Source organism: Podarcis vaucheri (assembly GCF_965113315.1).
Source record: "Podarcis vaucheri genome assembly, chromosome: 1".
In the NCBI taxonomy this organism is placed as follows: domain Eukaryota; kingdom Metazoa; phylum Chordata; class Lepidosauria; order Squamata; family Lacertidae; genus Podarcis; species Podarcis vaucheri.
This window is the reverse complement of record NC_138759.1, coordinates 22,797,039-22,819,410: the sequence shown is the minus strand read 5'-3', so window position 1 is coordinate 22,819,410 and position 22,372 is coordinate 22,797,039. Positions and strand designations below refer to the sequence as shown.

At 46.4% G+C, this 22,372-nt stretch overlaps 1 protein-coding gene across 3 annotated transcripts in view; it reads right to left on the bottom strand.

Moving 5' to 3' along the window:
* The window catches only part of PRIMA1 (proline rich membrane anchor 1), a 58,266-nt gene extending 49,762 nt beyond the window's left edge, over positions 1-8,504 (bottom strand). For 2 of the 3 annotated variants that reach the window (XM_082234269.1, XM_082234268.1), the window contains exons 1-2: positions 8,177-8,504; positions 7,177-7,320 (exon numbers count right to left, since the gene is read on the bottom strand). In XM_082234269.1, the coding sequence (XP_082090395.1) occupies positions 7,177-7,269 (93 nt within the window). In that variant the 5' untranslated portion in view covers positions 7,270-7,320; positions 8,177-8,504. The remainder of the gene's footprint in view (positions 1-7,176; positions 7,321-8,176) is intronic. The other variant, XM_082234270.1, reaches the window with a different exon arrangement.
* Between the last annotated feature and the right edge of the window lie 13,868 nt (positions 8,505-22,372).

Here is a 22,372-nt window from a genome sequence, read left to right as displayed (position 1 = left end):
CAAAGCAGTAGTTGAAAAAGGAGTGGTGTTTGTTAATGCCTCTGTTACATCTTTAAGGTCCTGCACCTGTAATTACCTGCAGCTTTCTGATGCCTGTGTCTCTAGACAGTGAGTGGGATAATGCAAATAAAAGAAGAAGACATGATACCAACAAATCTCCACTCACTTTTTCTTGTTTCTGTATGTGTCTAATCATGAAGTGTCCAATCATCATCCTTTTTTGCAGAAATTCCCTATGGCCACCAGGATTGGCAGTGAGCAAAAGACACCCATTTTGCCTAAACATGGTAGCCAACCTTCATTTCTAGTAGCCCACGAGGCTCAGCTTTTTTACTTCCTGTTCCAAAAAGACCAAGTAAACACATCTTTTTCACATTCACTACCTACTGAGCATTTTTACATAGGAAGTATGCATCATGGCATTGGTGTTACATCCCAGTACGAACATGATGTCATTTTGAAAAGTCACTTACTGCCTCCCTGGGAATGCTGGAGGTTTCTCTTTCTCTCTCTCTAAGATTTGTGACTTCTGTGGAAGAATATAGTAATTTAAGGCTTTCTCTGCTGTTTGCCAAAACTGATTATTTTGGTTGACACGGATGACATGGGAGACTGTATCTATGGGAGACAGGTCTGAGGTTTCTAGATCTGGAAGAAGGTTCCTGTGTTTCGAATAGCTACTTAGAAAGGTTTGAGGTTTGAGCTGATCTTTCTGTTTTGCTACAAAGCTGGAAGAGGAGAAGCAGAACATGCTGAAACTATTTCTTCTGTGAAACTGTTAAAAGCACAAGACCCCATGTCCCCTCTACTGTGCCACGCTGAACCTGGCAATTTCGTGTGGCACTGATTATACCTAAGGGTCTGTCGCCACAGGAATGTTGGAAGAGTCAGGGCAGATAAAGGGAAGCACTACTTCAAGCAACACAGAGTTAAACTATGGAACTCGCTCCCACAAGAGGCAGTGAGGGTCACCAATTTGGATGGCTTGCAAGAGAGTTGAGACAAATTCATGGAGGAGAGGGCTAAGACCACTAGCTGTAATGGCTCTGCTCTGTCTCCACAGATGGAGGCCTAAATGATTCTGAAAAGCAATTGCGGGAAACTGCAGGAGGGGAGAGGGCTCTTGAGTTCGAATCCTGATTGCTGGTTTCCCACAGGCATCTGATTGGAAACTAAGAGAACAGGATGCTGGAGTAGACGAGGTACCGGCCTGATGCTGCAGGCTCTTCTCGTGTTCTTATCACCCCACGGAAACGGTACTATTGCTGAAATTCTAAAGAAAGTTGCTACATTTAACCAAATTGCTTCTGGTTTGATTCCCCCCCCCCCGTATGCGTCTAATGCGGAATGAAACAGATTCATGCTGATAAAAACGCTAGCATAATCTATGGATAAGGCAAAATCATTTCCCCCTGGTAAAACTAGAAAGGGAAGCCCAGGCATAATAAGGACCCTTGTATACTTACAAACCTAATTTAATGTATTAGTGATTTGTATATACATCACCTATGAAGCTTGCATAAGGGGTGCTTTTGTAAGTCATGGAGACTGACTGATTGATTGGAGGGTGTCGGTTTCAAAAAAGAAGCAGCAGATCCTTTCACATAATTACATTTGCCTTCAAAGCATGCACAGTTTCAATTACACAAGCTTGTTTAGCCACCCGGATTTCAGAGCGTGGCAGGCGGCAGCGGCGGCAACACAAGATCCTTGTTGTGCAATTGGACGGCTGACAGATCTTAAGACGAGAGGCAAAAAGTTAAGTCAAGCAACATCCACAGCAAAATGCGGAATCTGCCAAGTTTAGAACAGAGGGAAAGGACAGCATTTTCTTTGTACTTACAGTACTGAGGTTATCAGTTACTCCCTCAAGATCTAAGTTACAAGCAAGGCGTTAACTCACAAAAGGTAGCATGTCAAAGGGAGTGGGGGGGGGGACCACATAATTTGCTGCTAGAGAATCTGCTGTGCATGTAGAAAGTCTCAGATTCAATGCCCGACATCTCCTGGGCTGGGAAAGCCTCCCGAAACCCTGCAGCCGCTGCCACTCAGTGTAGACAATACTAGCTAGGTGCACCAATCATCCAATTCAGTATAAGACAGCTTCCTATGTCCCTTGGCTTCAATGTTCACAATGCTGCTTACTTAGGTTGCATATATCACAGTTGCATATATCACTGCAAGGTTGAAATAACTCATCTGTATAAATTGAACCCTGTCCTCTGGGTCTATGCAGCTTGATCGCTGGTCACCACACATATCCACAGAGGTCAACCTAGATGGCAAACCAGAGGACCAGAGAACCAGGAAAGCTGATTCAGCCTACACTCAGTGGATTCCGAGTTCACAGCCACATCACAGACGCCTTGCCAAACTGCTAATGAAATTAGGCTATTTGGAGAGGCCTAGTTTTGCACACATTGCCACCTACAGTCATTAGACTTTGAAAACCCTCTTCCCTGTCAGCACATTCAGGAAGACTCAGATCCTGCTCTGAATTAGCAAGCTGAATTCTACGGGCACCAAGTTCAATGGCGTTGATCGCTTAAATGCATTGGGGAAGGATGAAGCCCTTTAGCACACAAACAAAAATGGACTGTTCTCAGTAGGGCAGCTATGGTTGCTGTGGTTCAAATTCTATTTAGGAGACCCGACATGGAAGACAATGGCAAAGGTTGTAAATTTTCGGGGAGTGGGGCGCGGGAGGTGAATAATAAATACTTTTCTATGTGGAAATGTGAAGTGCATGAAGGGATTATGAAAAACACACAGGCACCAAATGCTCATAAACACGAAATAATAATAATAATAATAATAATAATAATAATAATAATAATAATAATATATTATTATTTATACCCTGCCCATCTGGCTGGGTTTCCCCAGCCACTCTGGGCGGCTTCCAAAAGAATATTAAAATACTGTGATACATCAAACATTAAAAGCTTCCCTAAACAGGGCTGCCTTCAGATGTCTTCTAAAAGTCTGGTAGTTGTTGTTCTCTTTGACATCTGGTGGGAGGGCGTTCCACAGGGAGGGTGCCACTACCGAGAAGGCCCTCTGCCTGGTTCCCTGTAACTTGGCTTCTCGCAGTGAGGGAACCGCCAGAAGGCCCTCGGAGCTGGACCTCAGTGTCCGGGTAGAACGATGGAGGTGGAGACGCTCCTTCAGGTATACTGGACCGAGGCCGTTTAGGGCTTTAAAGGTCAGCACCAACACTTTGAATTGTGCTTGGAAACGTACTGGGAGCCAATGTAGGTCTTTCAAGACCGGTGTTATATGGTCTCGGCGGCCGCTCCCAGTCACCCGTCTGGCTGCTGCATTCTGGATTAGTTGTAGTTTCCGGGTCACCTTCAAAGGTAGCCCCACGTAGAGCGCGTTGCAGTAGTCCAAGCGGGAGATAACCAGAGCATGCACCACTCTGGCGAGACAGTCTGCAGGCAGATAGGGTCTCAGCCTGTGTACCAGATGGAGCTGGTACACAGCTGCCCTGGACACGGATTTACCCTGTGCCTCCATGGACAGCTGTGAGTCCAAAATGACTCCCAGGCTGCGCACCTGGTCCTTCAGGGGCACAGTTACCCCATTCAGGACCAGGGAATCCTCCACACCTGCCCGCCTCCTGTCCCCCAGAAACAGTACTTCTGTCTTGTCAGGATTCAATATCAATCTGTTTGCCGCCACAATTATAAGTACACATCCTATACCACTGTTGATGTAGGAATTCATGTGTCCAATTATGCTTTCCAATTATGCAATTATGGCAGGCCTGCTTTTTTATGTCTCTGAGGCCTGAAATGTTGGCACTGTGCTAGGAACAGATGTATACTTGAGTAAAAAAATAAATACAATGTTTGGGAAGAGCACCATTACTATTACTATTAATTACCCATCCTTCACCTCAAGGTCTCAGTTGAAACACAATGTTGAAAACAGTTTTAAACAACTTAAAACTACAGAGATAAGAATGGTCCTTAAATATACATCTCAAGCGTACAGGCCATGATAGAGACGTGCATCTTCAGCATTCACCAAAAGTGTGCAATTCAACTATTTGTTGTTGTTGTTTTGGTTGCAGATATGAGACTCTCATAACAAGCTGCCTTATACAGTAGTACCTTGGGTTACATACGCTTCAGGTTACAGGTGCTTCAGGTTTCAGACTCCGCTAGCCCAGAAATAGTACCTCAGGTTAAGAACTTTGCTTCAGGATGAGAACAGAAATTGTGCAGCAGCGGCGGGGCAGCAGCGGGAGGCCCCATTAGCTAAAGTGGTGCTTCAGGTTAAGAACGGACCCCCAGAACGAATTAAGTTCTTAACCCGAGGTACCACTGTACTGGGTCAGACCACTGGGCCACCTAGCTCAATATTGTCTACACAGACCAGCAGCAGCTCAGGGAAATAGATTCAATCTGGAGATGGAACCTGGAACATTCTGCAAGCAAAGCTCTACGTCTGAGCTATGGCTCTTCTCCCTTCACCACATCCAAAGTATTGGAAGGACAAAAACTTTTACAAGGCGCAGACAGCCTTAAGCTGACACCCCACCCCTAAATCACACAAGCTCCTTTATCCAAGTTAAACATTCATTTTCAGTGAAGCACAGTGAGCAAAGAGAGAACAAGTCAGATTCTGACTTTTGATGCAGTGGTTTGAATCTCTAAACTGCACCCTCTGTTTGATCAAAATAATCTTCTTAGACCCGTCTGTAACACTTAAGATTTCCCAGAATTAAACCACTCTTGAGAAAACATTGCCACTGCAACTCCATCACTTTCCTGGCAGTCTTTCTTCACAACACAAGTATTAGGAAACATTTCTGGACAGCCACCCAAGATCTGATTTGTGTTACCTTGTTTGAACATAAAATTGCACTGCTCTGCAAATAGCTGAAGTCTAGCAACAGCCTTGTATTGTGTGATCCTATGAATGTTTACTTCAAATGAAGTCCCATTCAATTCAGCTGGGCCAGGCAGGTGTGCAGAGGGCTGCAGTGTAACAAAAATTTGAAGGTACAGTACAAGGAAATTCCCTCCCCCAGCCTCACAACCTGGTAGGCAGCAAGTCTAAGCATACTTAGTTGAAAGTGTCACTGAAATTCATGGCACTTACTCGGAAGTAAACATGCTGCCAATCATCTCTTCCCTAAACTGAAAACATCCAGCGCCCTCAGCCTAAACGATATTTCCAGTGGCGTAGCGTGGGTTGTCAGCACCCGGGGCAAGGCAAGTAATTTGCGCCCCCTCTGCCCTAGGGGCAGAGAGCTGCGAGTGTGAGCGAGCCCCCCCCCCCCGATGTTGCACCCGGTGCGGCCGGCCCCCCTGCACCCCCACGCTATGCCACTGGATATTTCCAAAACACTTTTTACATCTTCCATGTGTTTAAAGAAGTGTTTTACGAGGCAGTTGTAACCCTACTGAAGATATATTTAAAATCGTGTTAAGTTTAGGAGCCTGAAGAGTTGCTATGCTGGACTGCAGTAGAAAAAGGAACATGAAAACACGTAGGATCTCAGGCCCAAATTGTCTGTGACCGCAGCAGGCAGGTATATTGAAACTAAGGTCTTTTCACCCAAGTGTAAAGTGGCAGGTGGGGGTGCAATTTAAAGGAGGAAGGGGTAAGAGACCAAAACCGTCTCCAGCCTATGTTTCCTCTTGCAGACTATTCCTCAATCCCATCTTCTGGGCAGTTTCACTTCCAACATCAGAGCCTGATAATCTTAGTAAGATTGTGGGACCAAGCCAGGGGGAAATTAGGGTTGGGCAGGAGAAGATTCAGCACCCTAATCCCTTTGGCCCTTTCAGTCTGACCATCGATCTCTCTCCCCCTATTCCATTTTGCAAGTGAATGGAGCAGACCTGCAAGGAAAGAACAGGTCTGCTGCTTGAGCCTCAGAGGCTGGCTTGCTTATTTAGAAATTGGGACCCAACCATCTACTTTACCGGACAAATGAGGTACGCAGCAACCAGAGAAAGATACTTCTACATATAGATTTAAGACACATTGGAAAATAAATGGAATGAACAAAATGCTGCAGTATGGAATCCTCCCCTAGTCCAAATTCCAGCCCCTCCCATCCATGCCATGCTTCCCCTCAGTTTTCTATTTCTTCCCCCTTTCCCCAACAGTCAGTTGGGATTTCATGTCTTCACTGGGCTTTGGGTGGGGTGGGGGGCAGGATACTGCTCTTAATTCTTTTCCTGAAGTTTTTATTTTTTAAAACTGCTGCAAATGTTGACCAGCTGATAACAGGTGGCACATGGGTGGTGCTATTTGGCTACATGAGGAGCAGCGCTCACTTCCCGTACATCAGAACTAGTATGCATGAAAACCGGGAACCAAAGATTATGGTCATTCATAACCTCGAACCACATCCACTAATCAGCAAGGACCTTGGGTCCTTTATTTCCTGTGCTCAGAGAAACACCAAACACACTGAACAGAAACATTGATCATACACAGAAATGCGCTCTCCCTCTCTTTTTCACCACTGTCACACATAGGACTTCCAAAGAGGTAGCTATATTAGCCTGTAGCAGGGGGAAAAAACAGCAACAGAGCTCATGGCACCTTAAAGATCTAATGGGTTTATTATGGGATAAGCTTCCATGGAAGTAGCCCACTTCATCAAATGCATGACTTGCTATCCTGATCAGGTACAGAATCCTGTACATATGTCTGCATGTTTGTATCCTGTACGTGGGTACAGAGAGGAGTGAACAGCAGGTTCAAGGATCAACGAAATGCAAAAAAGCATACCCTGTATCAATTCTTTGCAAAGCTTAAGAATTGCTCAGGGTGTGTTCACAACACAAATCATTCTGTTATTGCTAAAATCATGTAGTAACTGCTTCTGACACACGGCAGCTCTTTGCTGCTGCTGCCTCCCTGCCTTAGTCCTGTGTATGGCAAAAAGCTCAAATCTAACTACAATCATACCAGCTTTACTTTGGGACACCTGGGCCAGGTATTCACATCTCAAAGAGAAGCACAGTACTTTGCTACAGCAGTAACCCTAGCAATAAAGCACTTCCTTTTTGTACTTCACCCCTCCGCTGCCCACAAACGTCGTGCAATAAGGACAGTTCAGAAGTACTTTGCTGCAGAAGTTTGTGCTCTTTGAAGAGCACAGGTGTGGGCTACCAGGGCAAGAAAGGAGGGAGTTCCTGACATTACCTGAATGAAGCCCCAGATGGGATGGAGGGTCCAGTGCAGTAGCAGGGAAGACCAGCAGCACTGAAGGAGCAGCAAAACTTCTCTGATGAGCATCACTCCTGCAGGGAAGCGGGGATGTCTCCTCCTCGCAGCAACCTGTGTTACCTTGCAGAGGAGAAGAAGAAGAAGAGAGAGAGAGTTTGGGCAGCTGTGGTGCCTCATCACATCCCCTTCCCAGTGCAAACAGCTGACTCCCGTTCTCTCCCCAGCAATGGCAAAACTCAGATTGGATTTGGTTAGGAGAGCCTCTCTCTCCATAGCTGTCAACTTTCAGATTTGAAAACAAGGGATCAGCAGCCTCACCTGTCCCAGGGACAGTCTACGGGATATCTAACAATCCGGGATAGCAGCAGGAAGCAGCGGGAAACGGCGCTGGAATAAGGGAATTTCCCGCAGAAAAAGGGAAGGTTGACAGCTATGTCTCTCTCTCTCTCCCCAGAAAAGCCCCGGGGGAGAAATAAAAAAGGAGGACAGGAAGAGTACCCACAAGCAGAAATCAATAAGAGCACCCCTTATTCCACTTCACAGGGTGGTTGTGATGAGAAAGCGGGGCAGCTTTTGCACCAGCTTCTGAGCTGGGATGTGGGCTAAACCTAAAACAGTTGGGAGTGGGCTCTTATTTCTGTGGGGAAGTCTAACACCACCACCAGCCTTGCTGCAAAACGAAACTTCCTATTAGCAATCCACCACTGCCATGATTCAAGCACACCCACCAAACATTAATAGGATCCCAGAGTTTCCCCACCCTGGTATAGGGGGCGAGGGACGCCCCCTCCCTCTGCCTGAAAGCAGGGTAGTGCGAGGCAGCTGCTGCTGCAGCCTCTGCGCGACGGCGGCCGCGCGCTATTCGGAGCAGACGGAACCCAGTTTACTGCCGCCGCTGCAGCAAGCAGCGCCCGCTCCAATTTGGGTCGCTTTCACCAAAGACCCAGAAACAACAAGGATCTCGCCTTTCTCTTACCCTTGGGAACGGAAGGGGCCACGTCTGCAGAGAAAGAGGCCGTCGCTGGCGCTCCCTTTTACATGCTGGAGTTGCGCTGACGCGGGCAGGGCTCGGGGTGCTTTTGCCCAGGAAAAAAAAGTTTGCGAGGAAAGCGGCTTGCTCCAACGCGACCGAGGCGCCTGAAGTTCCCTCCTAGCGCCCAGGGAGCCCGCTCGCCGGAGGAACCGGTGCGGGGAAACTCCTTTCCGGAGGAGGGATGAGGGATCCCCTGCGACCCAACGCGTGGCAGCGCGAAGCGGAGCCTCCCACGTATCCCGGGATCGAAAGAGCAGCGGCGGCTGGGGGGGGGGGCGGCAGAGGCACGGAGGGCGGGGCGGGGCGGAGAGGGGGTGATCGGGGAAGGAGGGGACGATCGAAGCAGGATCACAAGGAGGAGAGAAGCGGAGCGAGGCTTGTTGTGGTAAAGGAGCACCTTCTGCTTCCTTCTGCAGAGCGGGCCCTTTGCTCCCAAATTGGGGGTGGGGGGTGGTCGTTGCCTTCCAAGTCCCGGCTCCTCTTTCCTCAAAGAGGACCAGAAGGACCACCACGCCAAAAAAAAAAAAGTCCCAGGGAGGGTTGCTAATTGAGGGCGGGGGAGTCAACTCCTCCCTCCCCCCCCCACCCCTCCCGCTTGAAGCTGCGAATCTCTCCCCCGCGCCGCCCCCAAAGCGGGTCGAAGTGCTCCCGAGGCGCGCGAAGCTTCCCTCCTTTGCCGCTGCAAGTAGTCCGGATTCTTTGGCTCTCTGTCTCTCGGGGTTGGTTTGTTTTTTTGCCCAGCGCGCCGCCGGAGTAGCGGATCCTCAGCTGTCCATCAACCCTGCAGAGCCTGGAAGCGGCGGCGGCGGCGGCGGGAGGAGGGAGGAGGGGAGGAGAATGAACGGGGAGGGGGGGATAAGGACTCCCGGGATGGGGAGGGGAGGGGAGGGCACGGCGGGATAGCAGCAGCAGCAGCGGCATGCGAAAGGAGGGAGGGGGCGCCGGAGTGTGGGAAGAGCCTGGGCGCAGGGAAGCCGGCTTGAGGCTCCCCGGCTCGCCTTCGAATTGAATCCTGCCTGGTGCCGCCGCTTCTGCAGTGATTTTTCATGCCCACCTAGCGAGGGCTCTTGGCACTTTCCCCCAGGTTGTGGTTAGGTGTGTTGTTGTTGTTTCCCCCCGGTTCTTTTTCTCCTCCTCCTCTCTCTCCGCCTCCCCCTGCCCCGCGAAGCAACTCGGATGGGAAGCGAAAGCCTCTTCCCAGTCCCGGTCCGACGCTGCCAGTTCGCGCTGGCTGGAGTGGCGGGGCCTAAGGGGCTGCTCTCGGGACCGCGCTCTGCAAGCGGCCAGCTAGCTGCGCTTCGCAAGCAGCACAGCTGCCTTTGTACCACCAACGCCGGACACGCCATCGATTGGGCGAGCCTAGTGTTGTCGGTTCTGACCGGCAGCAGCAATCAATCCGGGCTCGTTCTAACCAGATGGAGGGGCCAGGGCCGTGGCTCGCTCATCTGCTTTGCGTGCCAGGGGGGCCAAGTTCATTCCCCTGGCATCTCCAGGTAGGTCTGGCAAGAGGTCCCTGTCTGAAATCTGGGAGAGGTGCTGCCAGTCAGTGGAGGCAATATTGAGCTAGATGGACTGATGGCCTGACTGAATGTGGGAGTGGGTTCCTGTGGTGCACCTGTCCTGTTTGGGGTTTCCCATGGGCATGGGAACAGGGGAAGCTGCCTTATATGGAGTCAGACCATTGATCTAAATAGCTCCGTGAGGATGCCTGGCAGCTCTTCTCCAGGATTGTACACAAAGGTCTTTTTCAGCGCCACCTGGTGATGGTGCCAAGGATTGCACCCGAGACCACAACTTTGGCTGTTCAGTTGACTGTGGAATCTGGTTGGCCGTTGTGGGGAGGATGCAGCAATAGGTAGACCTCTGAGGGGATCCAGAAGATGCTTTTAGATACAGTGGTACCTCGGGTTAAGAACTTAATTCGTTCCGGAGGTCCGTTCTTAACCTGAAACTGTTCTTAACCTGAAGCACCACTTTAGCTAACGGGGCCTCCCGCTGCCGCCACGCCGCCAGAGCACAATTTTTGTTCTTATCCTGAGGCAAAGTTCTTAACCTGAGGTACTGTTTCTGGGTTAGCGGAGTCTGTAACCTGAAGCGCCTGTAACCCAAGGTACCACTGTACATATATGTCAGGGAATCAAACCTGGGATGTTCTGTTCCCCAAACAAGTGTTCTACCACTTTGCTACAGCCCTTACCCAGGTTAAAATGATGGATGGGGAGTAAGAATAAGGCAGCTCTTATTCCCATCCATCATTTTATCTGCCACTAGACCAAAATCCATCTAATCCAGAATTCTGTTTCCAACAGTGACTAGCCAGTAACCTCTGGATACCCAAGAGCTTCTAATACGCAGAGGTACACTGTCCTTGTCCGTGGAAGTTCCATTTAACTATTATAGTTGTAAGATTTATCCTCCGTGGAATTGTCTAATCCATTTCCACTCTACCTGCTGTGATTGGCATGACTTTGAGAAGAGTGTGCGTGTGTTTTTAAAAAAGTGATGGGTTGATCTGGATCTACTGATAGGTCTCTGAGTGACTTCCTGGCAAGGATTTCTCGCTTCACTTAACACGAGCAACAACAAAATGCCCCAACAGCACCTTAAATTATTTTACTGGAGTGAAGAAAGCTTACGGTAACTAGGAGTAGCTTTTTGGGTGGAAGGGCTGTGAACTGCGTTGGTGTTCCAAATATTGGTGTTCCCTGATCTCAGAAATCTTTAATTCTTAGTCTGTAGGGGGTATCCAAAAAAGTAGTTCCATTGTCTCAAGGTTCTCCATCTGTTCCTCTTCCCTCTCCATGCACCCCTGTGCCCTCCCCAGATCTGCTTCAGAGGGTTGGGAGGGGGTAAACCCAGGACAAAAATGGTGGGAAGCACTCAGGGAGGGGAGACGGAGGGGCAATTCTGTTGTGTGACCCAAAAGTCTTTGTGCTAATGAAACTGCTTCCTCATGCCTTTGGCACTAGGTTCCCGTTTGTGGTTCTCAGGGTACTAGTAAACAAAAAAAAAGTAGATCCCTCAAGCCGGATGTCTCCTCATCCACATGTTAAAAGACATTTTTGGGAGGGTTCGGCAAGCCTCAGAACCAGGTGTGTGCAGGGCCAGAGACAGGTTTTGGTAGGACAGGACAACAGTTCTGAGTGGTTTAACAGTCAATCTCTCTCCCCAGGGATCTGTGGAAATTGTAGCTATGTGAGGGGAATGGGGTCGCTATAGCCTCCTTAACAAACCGCAGCTCCCAGGATTCATTGGGGGAGGCCATGTCTCTTTAAAGTGATATAACACTGCTTTAAATGTTTAGTGCAGATGGGGCCTATGTTAGCGGAGCTTGACATTCCACTGGGAACTAAAACAAGACATGAGCAACATGCCCCATTGATTTCAAGGGGACCCACGTTTGACGTTCTTAGCTTGGATTAAACCCAATATAAAAATAAGAGCCCCATATGCGTTACATTATGCTTATATATTCATTGCATTTATAGCCCATCTTTTTCTTCCAAGGAGCTCAATGTGGCATACATGGTTTTCTCCGTCCTCATTTAATCTCCACAACAACCCTGTGTGGTTGGTTAGGCTGAGAGGCAGTGGGGATTTGAACCCTTGTCTCCCAGGTCCTAGTCTGACACTCTAACCACTACTCCACACTGGTGTAGCATGAGCACTAGATTGATGCTGGATTGATACTTTGGACATGCTTGCCAAAGAAGATGGCGTTTATTGGTGTTCACCCTTCCTTCAGCCTTCTCCTTTCCCCACCCTCCTTCCTGCCTCCCAATATACCCCTTTATCTGAGTTCTGAAAAAGACACTTTGTGACATTCATTTGTTTAATCATGAAAACACTGGGAGCATTTAACTGATCTTTTCAGGGAAGCGAATCACAGCCTTTTGTTGCTAAAGTGCTGCCACAGCCTTGCCTCATTATGAACACAGAAGCCGAGCAAATGTAGAAAAAGGAAAACAAGCTGAGTTTTTAGCTGGCCTGTTAATGAGCAAATTGCAGGGAAGCCTTCCTTGTGTGAATGGAGGCTGCGGCTGCAAGTTAAATTTATCTCACGTTACAGATTGCTAGCAAACAGCTTGCAGTTGCAGTTTTCATGTCACTCTCTCTGCTCACATTAAACATGTCATGTTTTGGCAGATCCTGTTTATGCCTCCTCGAAAATAAGTCCAAATGAATTCAGTGGGACTTGTTCCACCTGATGGGCATAGGATTCAAACTTCAGCCATATAGTCTCAATCAGATCCAGTTTTGGATTGAGGATATATATATATATATATGGTTGGGGTTACTGTTGCTATGAAAGTGTAAATACCTTGGTGCTGCGCACTCAGGAGCTTAAGGTGTTTAGGAATGAGATCAAAGACTTGGGGCCTAATGCACCATATTGAAAAGTGGAATTTGGGATTATCAAATTTAATTTGTCTGGCACAGACGCTGCTGAGTTAGGGAACCAACTGCTTCATAAATCCAATGCCAGAGAAATATGACAGGTAAAGGCTTTGAAAAATGGACTTGGCTTTCCATTTCATCCTGGTTTCACGGACACAAAACAGAGAAGATGTAAAGAATAATTCCTTTCAGTTGGCTAACATCTGCCTATCTATCTGAGCCAATGAATCGTCCAAGGACACCCTGATGCTGTTGCATAGTTGAAGCTAAATACTGGGAGATGTCTTGAGAGCCTCGGATTTAATAGTACTTACTCCAGTGTAAGTGAGTACGGTAAGCCTGCAATATATGCACATTTAACTTGTGTGCATTCAGCTTGGCAATCAATCAATCAATCAATCAAGATTTATTGATTTGTAAAGCAGGTCCATGATTTTTATTTTTATTTTTGCAATCTCACCCACAATTGAACCCAATGTGTTTTGACTATACCCGATTTTGGCTTTAGGCACAATCCCTGGAATGTAACCACCACATAAATTGTGGGCTTGGTGTATAAGATTGCAGGCAAAATGATTGCAGAGCAATCCAACTCCAGACCTGACAAGTGTCCCTATTTTCCAGGGACAGTCCTGGATTTACAGAAGCCATCTCAGTTTCTGATTTGATCCCAGAATGCCCTGCTTTCCCTTAGGACATCCCTATTTATATCAGAGAAATGTCGGAGGGTATGGTAGGACGTCCCTACCATATGAACAAGATGAACTTTAACAGGGAGAAATGTAAAGTATTGCACTTGGGCAAAAAAAAATGAGAGGCACAAATACAAGATGGGTGACACCTGGCTTGAGAGCAGTACATGTGAAAAGGATCTAGGAGTCTTGGTTGACCACAAACTTGACATGAGCCAACAGTGTGACGCAGCAGCTAAAAAAGCCAATGCAATTCTGGGCTGCATCAATAGGAGTATAGCATCTAGATCAAGGGAAGTAATAGTGCCACTGTATTCTGCTCTGGTCAGACCTCACCTGGAGTACTGTGTCCAGTTCTGGGCACCACAGTTCAAGAAGGACACTGACAAACTGGAACGTGTCCAGAGGAGGGCAACCAAAATGGTCAAAGGTCTGGAAACGATGCCTTATGAGGAACGGCTAAGGGAGCTGGGCATGTTTAGCCTGGAGAAGAGGAGGTTAAGGGGTGATATGATAGCCATGTTCAAATATATAAAAGGATGTCATATAGAGGAGGGAGAAAGGTTGTTTTCTGCTGCTCGAGAGAAGCGGACATGGAGCAATGGATCCAAACTACAAGAAAGAAGATTCCACCTAAACATTAGGAAGAACTTCCTGACAGTAAGAGCTGTTCGACAGTGGAATTTGCTGCCAAGGAGTGTGGTGGAGTCTTCTTTGGAGGTCTTTAAGCAGAGGCTTGACAATCATATGTCAGGAGTGCTCTGATGGTGTTTCCTGCTTGGCAGGGGGTTGGACTCGATGGCCCTTGTGGTTTATTCCAACTCTATGATTCTATGATTCCCTATTTTCATTATGCAACCCCCGAGCCAAGGAGATAAGTAACTATACAGCCCTTTATAGGAGAAGGGAGCCCTGTATAGGGAAGTTTTTAATGTTTTGTTCTATTTTTATATATGTTGGAAGTCGCCCAGAGTGACTGGATAGGTATAAATAATAAAATTGTTGTTGTTGAATAGGATGCCCCTATTTCCATCAAAGAAATGTTGGAGGGTGTGCAACTCCCCCTTACGCTGGGCTGGAAAGGGAAGGATTGGAATGAGTGGAGGTGCCCTCTCAGCTCAGCTCTCCTGGCTCAGCCAGCCTCCTCCAACACAGTGTGCTGCAATCTTTAGCGCAGACCTGTTTGCAGAAATGTAAAAACTATGAAGCCATCTGGATGTGTGAAGTGTCATAAAAATGATAGTAAGCAGCCTTCTGCTGGTGCAGCCTTTGGCTCCAACTGTAGACTTTTAAGATATATAAATCTGCCCACAAAAGGCTTTATTGGTGATATTGATAATGCAATATGAAACATAGCTTTTTCAAATATCTTCTTATGTTAACAGCAGCTAGGCTGGTAACGGCAAATTGCTGGAAGACCTCTCGTTCTAATTTGTTTGGGTTTTGGTTCCAAGAAGTCTGACAGATTGCACTCGTGGAAAACCTCCCTTATGAGATTAAAGCACAAAGGGAAGGCCCAGAAGCAAATGAATTCCATATTGTGCTGAATAAAGCTACTGAATATGTGTCCCAGTAATAAATAAATAAATAAATAAATTGTACAGCCTTCCATTAGCTCATGGGATATTGTGGACAACTGTTATGGGATGCACAGAAATGTTGAATAATGATGAAATGACCATGCTCACTGTAATAGAATCTGTTGTTTTCATGGAATCATAAAACTCCAGAGTTGGAAGGGACTCTGAGGGTCATCTAGTCCAGCCCCCTGCAGTGCAGGAGTCATAGCTAAAAAATGCCTGACAGATGGCCACCCAACCTCTCTTTAAGTGCTTCCAATGAAGGAGAGTCCACCTTCTGAGGGAGTCTGTTGCACTGCTAAACAGTATACCCGAAGGAGCGTCTCCACCCCCATCGTTCTTCCCGGACACTGAGGTCCATCTCCGAGGGCCTTCTGGTGGTTCCCTCATTGCGAGAATTGAGGTTACAGGGAACCAGGCAGAGGGCCTTCTCGGTAGTGGCACCCGCTCTGTGGAACGCCCTCCCAGCAGATGTCAAAGAGAAAAACAACTACCAGACTTTTAGAAGACATCTGAAGGCAGCCCTGTTTAGGGAAGCTTTTAATGTTTAATAGACTATTGTATTTTAATATTCTGTTGAAAGCCACCCAGAGTGGCTGGGGAAACCCAGCCAGATGGGCAGGGTATAAATAATAAATTATTATTATTATTCCCAATGTTCAGCCAGAATCTCTTTTCTTGTTATTTGAATCCGTGACCCTTATCACTCATTTTCTCAACATTATTATTGTCGATTTTTTTTTTTTGCTGTATGTTTTATATATATAGCAAATTAGTAAAAACGCATGGAAAGAAAGAGTTAGATATATAAATCTTGTATGGAATAAAATGCATTTTTCTCTTCTGTGTGTCGGAGTTGCGGATTTGTTTTTCTCACACTTGAATTTTATTGTTTGTTTGTTTGATGTCAGCTGCTCGGTGGCATCTTGGTGAAAGGCGGGGTATAAAACCATTAAAGATAAATAATATAAAGAAATAAGAGAACACAAGTATTTTCACAGCACCACGTTATGTCGTGTAGGTACAGAAGGAGGCTGTGCAGCCAAAATATAGAAATGGACTTTGAGCAAGCAAATGGTCAGCCTGATGACCCTGATTATAATTACTGATTGCAATACATAATGATGTTGTGGCAGGCAGGTGGGACAGTGAGCCTCTTTCAGCCCACCCCTCTCCGTCCCCCCAAGTTTGCCCCACAACATGTAGCACTTAATAGATTGTGGTTGATTCACTTATAGTCATACTGAGCCAGAGATGCAAGAGAAGCTTAGATTTCCTGAAGGTATTTTTGCACTTGGTTGCGGCACAGAAATAGTAAATTGTGCTCTCTGTGTACATTCTTCTTAGTTCCTGACAGAATGAGAAATAAAGCTTTAGGCACTGTTAAGTCAAAGACTACAGGACTGATTTTCTTCTTTCAACGTTTACAGTGACTTAATGTCAAAAGGGCTGTGGATCTTCTTGCCGCTAGCAATTGTCCAAGTCTTCTTCGGGGCTCTCTGTTCTATTTCTATGACTCAAAAGAAGCAACAGCAGGGAACTGAAAGGGTCATCGTTCTTCTCACATTCATACAAGAGGCAACACAGCAGCCAGGGATGCTGGCTTAAGGTACACAGGTGAATGAGTTCGGACAAACATGACCTGCTTTACAACTGCCAAGACACTGGTATCAGTTAATTCAGTGTTCCTATGAACTGTTTCAGTAGATTTATAATTCAGGTTTTGAAACCAAGTGGTTGAAACAGAGTAAGACCCCCTTTAGCCTGTGTTGTCAAATGACCAGATAAGGCCAGGTTCAGAACCCGAAAAAAGCTAGTATAGTGTCCAATTCGAGGGAAGTAATAGTACCACTCTATTCTGCCTTGGTCAGACCACACCTGGAATACTATGTCCAGTTCTGGGTACCACAATTTAGGAAGGATGTTGGCAAGCTGGAATGTGTGCAGAGGAGGGCGACCAAGATGATCAAGGGTCTGGAAACCAAGCCTTGTGAGGGACAGTTGAAAGAGCTGGGTATGTTAGTCTGGAAAAGAGGAGACAGAGAGGAGACATGATAACCATCTTCAAACATCTCAAGAGCTGTCAGATGGAAGAGGGAACAAGCTTGTTTTCTCCTGCTCTGGAGGGTAGGACTCGAACCATTGGCTTGAATTTACAAGAAAGGAGATTCTGACTAAAAATCAGGAAAAGCTTTCTGACAGTAAGAATGGACTCCCACGAGAGGTTGTGGGCTCTCTTTTAAGCAGAGGATTTTAAGCAGAGATTGGATGGCCACCTGTCCTGGATGCTTTAGCTGAGATGATGATCAGTTCTCACCCCACATACCTTTCTAGAAAGGTCAGGGTAACTCTCTTGACCACTGTGGCATCACAGCGAAACAACAGTAATTCTCTGTTTGTGGTCTGAATGCCACCAGATCCTCTACTGCACCTCAGTTTTGAGGGGGGAGGAGGTAGAGAGGCTAACTGCATTCATAGAATCATAAAACTGTAGAGCTGAAATGGGGCCCATGGGTCATCTAGTCTAACCCCTTGCAGTGTAGGAATCTCAGCTAAAATCCTTGACAGATGACCATCCAAACCTCTGCTTAAAAACCTTCAATGAAGGAGAGTCCCCCAACTTCTGAGGTGATACTGAATAGCTCTCACCGTCAAAAAGTTCTTCCTAATGTTTAGTCAAAATCTCCTTTCTGGTAATGCAAATTTGATGCGCTGTGATTGTTGCCTTAATCTGTGTGGTCGCACAGCATGAGTACCTGACAAAGGTCTCCTGTGGCGCAGCTATAAACCATGCAGGTTTGTTCTTCCATTTTTGAAGATTTATGTGTAGCTCATTTGTCCTCATCAACTACAATTTATACATGAAAGCAAAGGGAAAATATTTTGCAATCAATTATTAAAATGCACCTGAAGAAGATTCCACGTTTCAAATTGCTTGCGGAAATGAAAAACGAAAATGAAAAAAGCAACAGAATATTAGTCTTTCGGTACTGTATGTCCACCCATTACTTATTTCCATTGCATTTCCCTCTCAGAGCTTGCAATAGTTTAAGAACCAAATTGGAACGTAATATGCATGGTTGCCCATATATTTATGATAGCACAATAGCCACATCAATTTTGTGTGAAACCTCAAGCCAATTACACCGCGGACTTCTTTAAACATTTACAAAGCATGAAGAGCTTAGAAATTAGGATTGTGGTTTGGCATCTACTACAAAGGAAGGATGTCAGTTCACCAAGAAGTGGTTAAATCTTTCCTAATCTTGGCCTTCTGCCAATGATATTTATTTATCTATTCTATTGTGTAATATTAAATATGTTGTTTTTTTTTGGGGGGGGGATGTAACTGTCCAGAAGCATTTAGATATAATTCAAAATGGATATAGTGTTTGGATGTTTTTAGATGAGCATTTCCGTGCGCTGCTCTGGTTCACCAGAAGCAGCTTAGTCATGCCGGCCGCATGACCTGGAAGCTGTACACTGGCTCCCTCAGCCAATAAAGCAAGATGAGTGCCACAACCCCAGAGTCGTTCGCGACTGGATCTAAGGTCAGGGGTCCCTTTACCCTTTACCTTTACTTAGATGAGTTACATGACACAAATGATGAATAGTGCTAACATTATGATCTGCCGGTGATGGCCTCTTGGTTATGTTGCACCTTTGCAAGACTAGCTGGTGAAAACCAGTGCGAGGGCCTTCTCTGTAATGGCACCCTTACTTATTATGCTTATTTTTTAAAAAACAAAAACCCTAGACTTCTCAATATCATATAAACCTCTAAGCAGTTTACATGCTTCCCATAAGCATGAACTACCCAAACACATGCTTATGGCACAAGCAAAGCAAAGGAACCAGAAAGAACTACAGAAAAAATACATTTATTTAAAATAAGAATTTGACATTCACTTAACCCCCCCACCCCAAAACTTGACTGAGGGGACATCCTACTAACATAGATTTAAAAATGCAAGGAAATCAGCTCCTGTGTAAATCTCTGTTTTACCATATTGGCCCAAATAAAAGCCACACCCGCAAATAAGCTGCACCTTTAAAATATGGCAGCTTGGGGGAGGCTTGGGAGTGGCATGTGGGCTGGCATCATCGCCCCGTGCTCCTGGGCTGCTTTGGGGGAGGGGGGGCCGCACTGCTTTGCCAGCAGCGTAAGGTCGTGAATATAAGCGGTACTTGAACTTTTCACAATCGGAATTTGGGGAGGGGGGAAGTGTGGCTTATATGTGGGCCAATACGGTATTAATGATACAGACTCGATTTGGGGATGTATCTGTGAATGTGTGTGTTATGTAATTTGTGTTTTTGTTTATTTTAGTTAACTAAGATAAAAGGCAGGATGAAATGTAACCAATAAAATTTTATTTAACCGTTTAGTGCTGTTTTTATTTTAAATTACATAGAGGGGGTATCATATTTTTTTCAGTGCGTAGGGCCTCTAAATGCTTTAATCTGACCCTACTTACCTTCTCAGAGAAATGAACCTACCATCTTGAAGTGAAATGAATGTCGTGGGCATTCCCGAAGGAGTCTCAAAGTGGCTAACATTCTCCTTTCCCTTCCTCCCCCACAACAACCACTCTGTGAGGTGAGTGGGGCTGAGAGACTTCAGAGAAGTGTGACTAGCCCAAGGTCACCCAGCAGCTGCATGTGGATGTGAACCCGGTTCCCCAGATTATGAGTCTACCGCTCTTACACCACACTGGACAGAAGGATACACCAAGCTTCTCAGATGCAGCCACTATAACTGGCAGGTATGGGGAAATCTCCAAAGCATCACAGTGTGGCAGAAAAAGCTGCACAGGGCCAGCCCTACCATTGGGCAGAATGAACTGCCTCAGGCAGCTGGTCCTGGGTGGGGTAGAGAGCAGCATGGTGTTGAGGGGCAGAGCTTTATGTGCCACAGTGGCCCTTAAATGAGCCTCCTGCCCTCAGCTGTGGCAAAAGAAAGTGCCCTGAGGCCAGGGCTGAAGAAGAAGAAGAACCACTAGTCTGATTGGCTTTGGAATGTGGGACATGGAGGCACCATCTTGTCCTTTGCCTCAGGCAGCAAAATATCTTGGACTGGCCCTGCAAATTCCTATCCCTGAGTCTTGGTTAACTGAGCAAAAAGGATGCCAGGAAGCAATATTACCTGGGCAGAAAGGATGCCCCAGGTAGCAAAGTATGGGAAACACGGAGCTAAAAACATGGTAGGCCAAACACACAATGAAAGACTCTCTTTTCCAAACATCATTTCAGAGGCAAAGCCGGAGTGGGAGCCAATTGATTCAAGTGGTTAAAGTTGTTTTTTTTTTAATGCTATTTTAAATAGCAGAGAAAAGCTTGAATAATATATGAAATGGTTCAATAATTAATAACAGTCATCAGAAAGTCTCAGCTGGGATAACGGCCTTGGAGACAAGCTTTTGCATGACTGTTTTTAATACTTGTGTTTATTTGCATTTTGTAGCCTTTGAATCGAGCATAAAAGGAGATGTGGAAAAAAATGCACTCTGTGCTTTGAAACAGTTTCTCTTCCAAACATGGGAACCTGACATTACCCAGTGAAACCCGTTCATTTCTGGTAAGGGCAAAGAAGAGGCAGAGTGCCTATACACAATAAACATGAGAAGATCCTGCAATATCTAGTCCAGCTTTCTGTTCTCACAGTGGCCAACCAGATGACTATGGGTAGCCCACAAACAGGACGTGAGCACAACAACACTTACTGTCTCCACCTGCTATTCCCAGGAAACCCTCGTAGTGCTACAATTCCCAGAGTTCCCCCTGGAAGAGCGATTGAGTGCTAAGCCACTCTGGAAATTGTAGCAAAGGAGTGGGGATGGGATAAAGCTCTCCCAACAACTCTCAGCACCCTTAACAAACTACAGTTCCCATGGTTTCTTGGGGGAAGCTGTGACTGGTATGGTACTGCTTTGAATGTATAGTGGGCTATCATACGCTCTCACTCCACACAGAGGCCAATAATTTCTCTTCCATATTCTTCCTCCAATCAGCCTACATTCTTCCAGGCTGGGGGTCATAAGCAAAGTATTGGGGGCTGGGTAGCACAGTTGGGGGGTTATTGTTTTGTTGTATTGTTTTTACCCTGCATTAGAGGGACGCAGGTGGCCCTGTGGGTTAAACCACAGAGCCTAGGTCTTGCCGATCAGAAGGTCAGCGGTTCGAATCCCCTCGACGGGGTAAGCTCCCGTTCCTCAGTCCCTGCTCCTGCCCACCTAGCAGTTCGAAAGCACATCAAAGTGCAAGTAGATAAATAGGTACCACTCCGGTGGGAAGGTAAATGGTGTTTCCGTGATGACTAAGCGGCTTAGTCATGCTGGCCCCATGACCCGGAAGCTGTATGCCGGCTCCTTCAACCAATAAAGTGAGATGAGCACCACAACCCCAGAGTCGTTCGTGACTGGACCTAATGCTCAGGGGTCCCTTTACCTTTACCCTGCATTTTATTCTGTGAACCACCCTTAGATCTCATGATGAAGGGTGATATAACAACAACAACAACAACAACAACAACAACAAACAACAACAACAACGCAAATAGGGCCTTTACTCCAAACCACCTCCACTGGTGTTCACTCCAATCCAAAGGTAAGTATTTTTCCTCTGTAGATGTGTGTTGTTCTCTCTCTCCAATGGCCAACTCTCTACATGACAATGAGGAAGTCAGGAGTGTTCCAAGCAACTTGATGCCATGCAATGTCATTTCCAGCATGACTATATTAATGTCAAGTTATGATGGACTTGCTGCAGGGATTGGCACTAACCATTGGACAAAGGATCATTAGACAAATCCTTTTGAAAGGGTTAGACCAGGGATGGAGAACTTGCAGCCCTCCAGATGCTCTTGGACTCCAACCTGTGGGATGTATCATCACAAAAGCAGTCAAATACAACATTTCCTGTTTGCTGCTCCAGCCATGAGGACTTCCTGTCACACCTGATCTGGAGCATCCTCCCCCTGTGTGTGACCAGGTAGATGGCACGCAGCCATCTTCCCTTTTTCCACCTTATTCCATCTTGATGCCTTTTGCTGTCTGCTGGCTCTCAGCCAGCAGCACATGGGCTCACCTCACAGAGGATGAACCCAACTTTTCTCTGTAACTCTAACTACAAGCTAAATCCTGCCTTCAGGACCATACTGTGAACTGAATGTAAGTAAACCTTATCATTGCTTTTAAAAGAAGACTGTTGTGTTATTATTGTTTTTAATAGGGAGCTAAAGGGGATTTAAGGGACGTGGGTGGCTCTGTGGATTAAACCACAGAGCCTAGGACTTGCCGATCAGACGGTCGGTGGTTCGAATCCCCGTGACGGGGTGAGCTTCCGTTGCTCAGTCCCTGCTCCTGCCAACCTAGCAGTTTGAAAGCACATCAAAGTGCAAGTAGATAAATAGGTACTGCCCCGGCGGGAAGGTAAACGGCGTTTCCGTGTGCTGCTCTGGTTCGCCAGAA